Below are 9,741 nucleotides of genomic sequence, written 5' to 3' on the forward strand. Positions count from 1 at the left end.
GCTCCCTGCAGGACTAGACCAGTGCAGAATAATCCTACTTGGAAGTGAATCCCATCCTCCATCCTTTGTAGGCCTTTCTTTTTAGCCTCAGGAGGTCTGCTAGATCCCCAGAGAGCCAGGGAGGCTGCTGTGCCCTCTTGCTGCCTTTCTTTTGAGATGGAATAGACTTAGATTGTGCATTGAGGATCGCTCCCTTGAGGAGCAGCCACTCTTCCTTAACTCCCCTCCCCCTGGGGTTGTGGCCTTTTAGGGCCTCACTGACAAGCCTCCTGAGCTTGTGAAGGTCAGCTTTCCTGAAGTCAAGGACTTCTGTGTTGCTGACTGACTTGCCAGCTTTACAGTCAGTGTCCTCCATTTTTGCACTGATGGGTGGGCCTTGTGGGAGAGGAGTCTGGAATTGATTCTGCTGTAACTACTTCTTTCTTTTTTTTTCTTTTGTCTTCCAAACCCCACAGGGCTGATTGGCAGCTGCACCAATTCAAGCTATGAGGACATGGGGCGTGCTGCTGCGGTGGCAAAGCAGGCTCTGGCACATGGGCGGAAGTGTGCATCTCAGTTCACTATCACACCTGGCTCAGAGCAGATCCGAGCTACCATAGAACGAGATGGCTATGTGAGTATCCACACCCTGTCCTCCAGCTCCTCAGCACCTTTGAAAAGCAAGTGTTTTTAAAAAAAAAAAAAAAAAAAAAAAAAAAAAGGTGTTTCCAGGAATCCTTTCCTGATGAGTTTGGGGTGTTTGGCAGCAACTACTGGAGGCTTCAGACACTCACCGTATCCCCAGGTGTGCTCCTTTTTTGCAAGTTTAGAGTGGCTGCCTTTCCTCTCCTAGTAAAGGGCATTGGGGGTACTTTCTTAAGTATGGTGCCCCTGCCTCCTGTGCTCATATTGGGGGTGGGGAGGCCATAGCAGCCAAGCTGCATGAAACGGAGCTAGTGGGGAGGTTGCAGTCTGCAAACAGCCGTATCTGGCTGCTGTGCCAGAGCTGTAGGATCCAGGTATCTTGAGGTGCTCCTTTGGGACTGGCTATGCGTTTCCAACCAAAACTATGTTTTGCAAGAGGAAAAACAATATTTATGTGTCTATTTATTTTTAAAAAAAACATTTATTGAAAGTCTAATTTCCATGGAAATTGGTCTCAAGTCTTCATGAAACCAGGTGTTGGGGATGGGGGGAAGAAAACTCAGAATTGTCCATAGAAAACTAGATCCTTTAATTTTTCATCAGTACCTTTTTATGGGGGAAGTCACTAATTTTCCAATCTGTTCTTCCTCCGTTGCAGACCCTGATCTTTCCAAACCAGAATGAACAAATATAGTATTTAGTGGAACCTACTGTGTTAACCTTCACACTTGCATACCTGTGCCTCTAGGAAAATTCCTCCTTACAAGGGTTTGCTTTCTGAAACCCTCCATGTTGGAATGTGTTCCAGATAGCCCCTAGCAAAAGGTTCCCTCTTGATGCTTTTATTGATCTTTCTCCTCCACCTAATTCGTCCCAGAGTTCCCTGAATTTTTTTCTCATCCCACTTCCAGAGCTGTCTGTTGGTCTGTCTCCGGTTATTTTTGCACTGGAAACTCAGGAGAGTGTTGAAAGCTAAGGGATGATTGCTGGTCAAGTTAATTAGCTGGTACAGGACACTGGCCTGGTAGCCAAAGCCTTTTAGAACAAGGAGAAAGTAGATGCAGAATAGCAGGTGTTCCTGTCTCCTTCCCACCACTAACAGCCTTTATGGATTAAATTCCTCCTTGATTCAAAATGTCTTCTCAAGTGCCCAGGAGTTGGAGGAGGAAACAAGCGTCTTCAAACTGGGCTGCTTAAATTAATGACCTCTTCCCACAGAAATGGCATCTGTGCCCTGAGAGGCTGCAGTGCAGGCTGATGGGTTACTCTGAGTGCTCTGATTTTTCCCTTCTCCCAGGCTCAAATTCTGCGTGATGTTGGGGGAGTGGTTCTTGCCAATGCCTGTGGGCCATGCATTGGACAGTGGGACAGGTAAGGAAGAATCCATATAAATAAATCCATACTCCAGCTTTATTGTAGATGATGCAAACTGGTCCCCTAAAGCCCTTTTCATAGTCAAATACAACAGTGAACTGTCAAGTAAGCAACAGAAACTAGGTGATCTGCTCAGGTCCCTTCCGACCCTAGAAACTATGAAACTACTCATGTAGAGTGAAAAACTCTCATCCTTTTTTGGCTGACACACGCTAATAGAAGACAAATCAAACATTTTTGGTTTCTTTACACGCCCGAAACTAAGCAAGAAGTACAAAGGAGCAGGTGTATGTGGGAGGGTGGAGATAAGACTGCAGGGCTTCTAAAGCAACCAAGACTGGCTTTTGATTTGGATCCTGTATTGTATGTGTGGGTAGGGAAGATGGCCAACGGAACAATCTTATGTTCACATCTTGTTCTAGTTCCTCAAGGGCAGGTGTCACTCAGCTTTCTAGATGGTGTGTGGTAGTACATTATCGCTGGTGTATCATGGGAGTTTTAGCATTTAACAGCTCTGGGAGGTGGGGAGAGACTGCCTGTGCTCAGTAGTGTACCCAGCCCTGCACACTAAAATCTGTGCTCTTGAGAGTTGTTCTGGAATTTGACCTCATGCTTTTTCCAAAGTACTGTGCACATTTTTCCATGTGGAAGATGCCATCAAATGAGGCTGAGGAGAACTTTTTATTAATGAGAGACTACAGAGGTCTCTTAAAAATGACAGACCATCTGTTGGATTTAGCAAAGCCACCTCTCTTTCTCTGTTTCTTTATAGGAAAGACATCAAGAAGGGAGAGAAGAACACAATTGTTACATCCTACAACAGAAACTTCACAGGCCGCAATGATGCAAATCCAGAGACGCATGCATTTGTGACCTCTCCAGAGGTACAGTACACAGACTGGCAAGCAAGAGCTGATGATGGGAGTCCTGGGTGCTGAACTCCGTCATGTTCAGAGATTATCTGGTCTTCTGGATGGGATAGGGTTAGAAGGAAAAATCCATCCTGATGCTGAACTTGGGAAATATCTACACTGTGGACTTGAGCTTAGTGCTGAGATACCTGAGTGAGAAGCTGTGGCAAATCTCAGCTAAAGCTGGTTCAAAGATCACTCCATTCTGCCTGCTGTATAGTCATATCCTGGGTTTAACCATTATCCATATCCTTTGGGTTATAAGCAGGGGATCCTAGTTTTCCATGGGAGGAAAAAAGCAAAAAGTCTCCTTTTAAAAAAACATTAAAATCTACATTTGTAACCTACTGAAAGTGCAGTGGCGTCCTGTGGTGAGCAGCAGTTTTTGGGCAAGAGGTAAAAACCACAGCAAAAAAATGAGTGCCACTCACCATGGGACACCACTGCGCTTTTGATAGATCACAGAAAAATGTGGATTTTTTTTCCAGTTTTCTTTAGCTAACAGAAAACTAGGATCCATGGTTACAAGAAATGGCTGCCAGCAGGATGTGGACTTGGACCCTCAGTGAAAGATGCATGCTGAGATTTCTGTAGGCTGATTTAGCCCAGGATTTATCAAGGTAGATCTTTGGACCATCTGAAAAATCCCTGAACCAGACTGAATTTTGCTGAAGTTAGAAACTGGGGTGCAGGAGTAGGTAAAGTTATGCCCTGTCTTTGTAACAGGGTTTGATTATACTCTGCTTGTTTCCATTTTCTTTGGTAGCCCTAAAGCTAAAACTATGTGACTGACTTCATGGTGAAACCCATGAAAGAGACCTCCCTACCCAAGCTTTGCAGATGGGTGGTTCCTCATCAGGCTGAAGGGGTGGCCTTCCCCACAGATGGTCTTCACTGGTATCAAGGAAGTGCTGGGAGACTTCACTGTGCCAGAGACTTCTGAGGGTAGCTCTTTCAAGTCTCCAGAGGAGGGAAGGAAAATGTGTTTCTAATGCAGTTGTGTTTCCCCAGATTGTCACAGCTCTAAGTATTGCTGGCACTTTGAAGTTTAACCCTGAGACAGACTACCTGATAGGAAGTGATGGGAAGAAGTTTAAACTAGAAGCTCCTGATGCAGATGAACTGCCGAGACTGGTAACCTTTCACATTCTGATTCACTACTCCCCCACTGCAGCTGGGGAATTTCACTGGGAATGCATTGTGTGGCTGGTTAGATGTAGTTTTAAGGCTCTGGTGGGGGTACTCCACACTATAGGAGTAGCAAAGGGAACTGAGCTTTGTCCAATGTCAGGGCGAGGGTGTCTTTTATGACCAAACTATTCCATTGTTCCTACTGAACATGAGGCACAACTCCTGCAGCTATTTAAGCATGGCCCGTTTCTTCCCAAGCGCAGTTTGACGAATGTGTTGAAGCAGGTGGTGGTAACCCTTCTTTTACCTTCCCTATAGGAGTTTGATTCTGGCCAGGACACCTACCAGTATCCTCCCAAGGATGGTAGTGGGCAGCATGTGGATGTAAGTCCCACCAGCCAACGCCTGCAGCTGCTTGAGCCTTTTGATAAGTGGGATGGCAAGGACCTGGAAGACATGTTGATCCTCATCAAGGTGAGGGATGGAGGAGCAGGGATCAGATAGGAAAGGATTCCAGTTCTAGAGCAGCTGTTCCTAATGCAGTCACCAGCACTGGTAGGCCTGACCCATCAGATGCCAATGCCAGAGGCTTTTGAGAAGATGCACACCCTTTTAACATCCCACTCTTGTCAGCAGTTTTTGACAAGTGTATTACGCTTGTGTTTGCTGCTCCTGCCGCTATGACGTGGGGAGTAATTTGTCTCCCTCTCCTTATGCTGATAGAGATGCCCAACAACACAGCAAGCCTCTTGTAATCATAACCTCACAAGTGCCTTGATCTGCAGAATTAGATTACTGATTTGCCAGCTGGTGATCAAGCCCATGCTTCAGAATATTAACTCTCACTTGTTGCTCTGACACTACCCTAGCATAGTTCTACTCCTAGTTACTCTGCAGAGAAGCATTTTGTCTTATCACAAATGTTTTGTATTGGACTTAGCTCTGTTGCAGGATATCCCTAAATGGCTTACTAATGGAGTGCCTTTTATGCGAGTGTTTCTGGAGAGAAGTCTTTTCAAATGAAGTCCTTGAAGTCCCTACACAGCCATCACTTGTACTTCTGATTCCCTTTTTACTATAGAAAGGGTGATGCATGGTGTTCCCTGCCTCCCCAGCTGGAGCAATTGTGGGGAGTCCCTAGTACCGTAGTAGTGAGCAGTAAGGAACAGTTCTTAAAGAGCTGTGCCCTCCTGCTGGAGCATGTTCCTAATTACCATCAGCAGCAGGAACCTCACACTTGCTTCTGGGAGCTGGCAACATTTTGCCATGCCCATGGATCTCTGCCTTCCCCCAATTGCTCAAGCCCTCCACACTTAGCCTTGCTGTAATGTACATGTGGGTAGAGGGCACAGCCAGTGGAACAATCTCATGTCCACATCTTGTTCTGATTCCCTCTGCAGCAAGGGGAAGCACAGGCAAGGGAGAGCAGCAGGGAGGCCTGTGGAGGGAACCGGCAGTTCAGCATAGATGCATGTACCACCTAATTCTCTGGGCAGAATCAGAGTTCCTGGAGCTGGTTCTGACCCAGGGGTTATAGGTGGGATGGAAAACACAGTTCTCTGCTCTGAGGTTCTTGTTGTTTCTCTGGGCAGTGCTTTGTGGGCAGGTGTCAAAGGGTAACAAGTCACAGAATTGTAGAAAAGCAGGGCTGGAAGATAGCTAAGGAGTAAATGCATGTTGTCTACCCTCCCTGGTTGAGGCAGAAACATTCCTATCCAAACCCTCCCATACAAATGCTCATCTAACCTATTCCTAAAGTTACAACACAAATGCTATTGTACATCTACAAGGCACATTGCCCAAGAGTCCCCTAGCCTGCCACGGGTAAAGCAGGGGGACAAGGACTGTCAGTGTCCCCTCGATGTAAGGGTTGTTAAAATACACTTGAGGGAACTTAGTGCTTTGAGACTAAGAGGGTTAATTATGGTTGCCAGTCTTAGCTTGCAAGGACAGAGCTAACAAAGTGCAGCTGGGGGTCTTTTGGCACTTGCACAGAAGACCTGTAGGTGGCACTTTTCCTTCTGCCTCCCTGTTGAACCTGTATGAAGGGGAGGGGTGCTGTTGCATGTCATCGAAAAGGCAGCACAGAGGGCCCATGGCTTGGGTTTCCAAGCAACGTGCTGCTCTTTGTAATGGGAGAAGGCATCTGGATCAGGTGCCATGGCCAACCTGCAGGCAGGCTTTCTCTTCCTAAATTTTTTTTTCTGCTATCTCATGGGGATTCTGGTATTCCCCTCCCCTCCACTGTAGGCGAGGAGCAGTGCTGCATTGTAACACAGGAATGCCTGTGGTTCCACATCAATGTGACATCATGCTATATACTTGGCTTAGAAGAGCTTTGGGACCTTTCAGAATGCAAAGTCATTGCAATCCTTATGTAACTCCCCTGACAAGGAGAGATTCATTTTGCTTTTCTTGCTGCACTGCAGGTAAAAGGGAAATGCACTACTGACCACATCTCTGCAGCTGGTCCCTGGCTCAAATTCCGTGGCCATCTGGACAACATCTCCAACAATCTGCTGATTGGAGCCATCAATATGGAGAATGGCAAGGCCAACTCAGTGAGGAATGCATTAACCCAGGAGTTTGGGCCAGTTCCAGACACAGCCCGTTATTACAAGGTGAGATTCCTTTCCTTGCATCCATCTTCTAACTGTAGAAGGGGAATCTAGGTGTTATGCTCCATGCACACCTGCATTAGGATTGCTGGTGAAATGCTGCCTCCCTCAACTGACTCTCATAGTGCTTGGGGGGATCAAGCTATCACTGAGTATTCACTCTTGCTGAGCCTTGTGGGTTAGATTTGTTACATTAACCTTCTTCCCTGGAGAATGAGAAAACACCCGGTGACCAAAAGGGGGCCATAACTTACAGCTAGAGTACAGGAGCACTAGGAAGACACCATGCCTAAGTTCCTGCCGCCCCTTAAGGCCAAGGTGGAATCTCTTCACTGGAGTTTTGTTCCACCTGTGTGACTGGTCTGAGCCCAGGCTTGGCATCACGCAATGTGGGCCTTCTGTGAGAATCCCGTCTTAAAAGCTGAGAGTGATTGAGTATGTTCCTTTCATAGCGCTACACCTTGACAAGTGGTCCTGGATGATGTTGTCACCTATTGGAGCTCAGTTTGAGGTGCAGTCCATATTTAATGGATGTGCTTGTTGCTGACAGGAGGGATAACTGAAGGAAGAGCAGCAGCAAAACTTTGCCATGGAGGCCACAGGGGCAGCACTATCCAGCCCCTCTTGGCCAAACATAATGAGGTCTCTCATAACACTTTTTATGATGGGGGACGTAACAGCGCAGGGCTTCAGGGGAGCCCTCTGGGACAGGCTGCCTGCCCACCTCAGCTTTCTTACTAGAGCACTGAGGATGGGAAATATGTGCACATTAAGTTTTCCCCTCTGGCACATCCAAGCCTCCGAGTGCTTTATCTGACAGCCCTAACTTTCTTTTGACTTCTTTTGTGTTGCTTTTGGCTCCAGAAAATGGGCCTCAAGTGGGTGGTTGTAGGAGATGAAAACTACGGTGAGGGATCAAGTCGGGAGCATGCAGCTCTAGAACCACGGCACTTGGGAGGCAGAGTTATCATCACCAAGAGCTTTGCCAGGATCCATGGTGAGTGCTCCCAGCAGCTCCTGGGTACCTACTGACTGGTGCAAAAGGGAGGATTGTGTTGGCTTTGAACTAGAAGCCCTGTTTCCTTGAAGTTTTGAGTAGTTAGGGCAGGAAAGAGAAGAGCATTTGCTGAACCAGCTTTAGCGGGCCATCTCATCAGGAGTCTTTGTCAGCATATGTGGCTTTACATCTTACCAGTATCCTACTTTCTGCTAATTTTTATTATCCAGTAGTGCAGGGGAGGGGTTGCTAAGAACTGAAGACCTGGAATTGAAGGCAATCTATGCCTCAATGAGCAGACCAGACAAGGGGATTATAAAAGCAGTTTGCCAGAAGTACAGCGTTCCCTGCTTCTCCTCTGTGGGTAGAGGAGGCAGCCAGTGGAACAGTCTCTTCCCCCTACAGCAATTCCAGTGACGATCGCTTCTCAAGGGGATAAATGGCTGAGTTTTAAACTATCCCAGTTGATTTAGTGCCTCATAACTGCTGTCCTCCTCTACATGATGCTTGCCCAGCTTTTCAGGTTAAAAATATTAGTTAAATGCTAATGCTTTCCACCTACATGTGTAGGGGGAAGGAAGATGGTAACTCAGGCTACCAGCCTGTGCTTCAATTTCTTGATTGGTTGTACGAGAGGAGTGGGGTGTCACGAGTTAAGGAAGTAAATGTAATGGCAATGCTATCCTAGAAATGAAAGTCTGTAAGGGACCTCAGTAGGTCACCTGGCCAAGGGCTGTTCAGCAGGTAACTCATAGGCCCCTCCTACAGGTGTGCAGCAGCTTATAGAGTGGGGGCAGGGAGTCGCACACTGCCAGACCTGTGCCATGTAGCTATAGGGTCCTGGGAGGGCCACCCCTACAACATACAGACACTGTAGCATGCAATCCCCCATCCATGGGGGAAGTTGGGTGGCCCTGATCTAGACCAACACCTTGGTTTAGACAGAAATATACGTGTCCTAAACATCACACTTTTGTCTAACCTGACCTTCTATTTGCCTTGATAGAGATGACTTAAGGAGGCTGTGCAATCTGATCCAGTGTTTAACCACTATCCTGGTTAGAAAGTTCTAATGGCCAACCTGAATTTCTGTTGTTGCCTGTTGCTGTTCCTCATGGGTCCAGAAACTGAACCCATCCTCTTTAACCATCCTTTATATATTCAAAATTGAAATTCCACTGCCACTTTAGTTTGTGTGCATGGACCTTTAAAGATATTGAGGCAAGGCTGCTTTTATGCTGTTTCTTTTTGAACCAACTGTATGGCTGGAAAAGCTGTTGGACAAGCTTTCAGCCATCAGAGGTCCTTCCTCAGGTCTGAAGTAACACTCACTTTTTAACAATCTTCAGTAGGACTTGCAATGGAAAGAGACAGGGATGGGATTATGATGGGGGAAAGTATTTTAATGCACTGGGTCTTAAGTTAGGGGTTGTAGTGCCAGGTGGGTTCATGAGTCTTTTGCACTCCAGTACCCTGGATCAACCAGAAGTGGGCCTGTAGGCCCAAAAGACTAGCAATTACTCTTTCTTCTTCCAGTAATATATTGGGAGATAGGAGGAGCGAGAAGGATTTGCCTCCCAATAGTTGGTGAGCAGTCCAGTAACTTGAGGCATCTTGTTTCACTTGCCCAAATTAAGTTAAAGCTGCTGAATGAACTATACTCTGTGGCTAGTGAGCTGCTGGGCTCTGAGTGGCAGTGAGCACAATTGGTACACAATATTGCAGCATGTAAAATATCAAACTAGTTACCCCATGAACCAATCTTAGAAGCTTCTGTGGTGGCCTCTGAACCTGACTGTCTATCTGCATCTCTGTTCCCAGAAACCAACCTGAAGAAGCAAGGCCTATTACCTCTCACTTTTGCTGACCCAGCTGACTACAACAAGATCCACCCTGTGGATAAGCTGAGCATAGTGGGCCTGAAAGATTTTGCACCTGGAAAGGTAACTGGATGAGATCTCACAAGAGCATGCTTCTCATTGTAGCAGAGCTGTGCCTACATGGGCAGCATTTGCAAGGATTAAGGAGCTGGAGGAAAGCTGTGACATCTAAAAGTAGAGGGGGGAATATTAATCCCTCTGAACAA

At 46.6% G+C, this 9,741-nt stretch overlaps 1 protein-coding gene across 1 annotated transcript in view; it reads left to right on the forward strand.

The window, feature by feature from the left end:
• ACO2 (aconitase 2) overlaps positions 1 to 9,741 on the forward strand; it is a 32,300-nt gene that overhangs the window by 21,839 nt on the left and 720 nt on the right. The window contains exons 10-17 of the mRNA XM_019545015.1: positions 456 to 613; positions 1,922 to 1,995; positions 2,771 to 2,882; positions 3,921 to 4,043; positions 4,359 to 4,514; positions 6,470 to 6,661; positions 7,523 to 7,655; positions 9,477 to 9,598. Of these exons, the coding sequence (XP_019400560.1) occupies positions 456 to 613; positions 1,922 to 1,995; positions 2,771 to 2,882; positions 3,921 to 4,043; positions 4,359 to 4,514; positions 6,470 to 6,661; positions 7,523 to 7,655; positions 9,477 to 9,598 (1,070 nt within the window). The remainder of the gene's footprint in view (positions 1 to 455; positions 614 to 1,921; positions 1,996 to 2,770; positions 2,883 to 3,920; positions 4,044 to 4,358; positions 4,515 to 6,469; positions 6,662 to 7,522; positions 7,656 to 9,476; positions 9,599 to 9,741) is intronic.

The sequence above is a fragment of the Crocodylus porosus genome, unplaced genomic scaffold (genome assembly GCF_001723895.1).
Source record: "Crocodylus porosus isolate Cpor-Errol unplaced genomic scaffold, CroPor_comp1, whole genome shotgun sequence".
Lineage (NCBI taxonomy): Eukaryota > Metazoa > Chordata > Crocodylia > Crocodylidae > Crocodylus > Crocodylus porosus.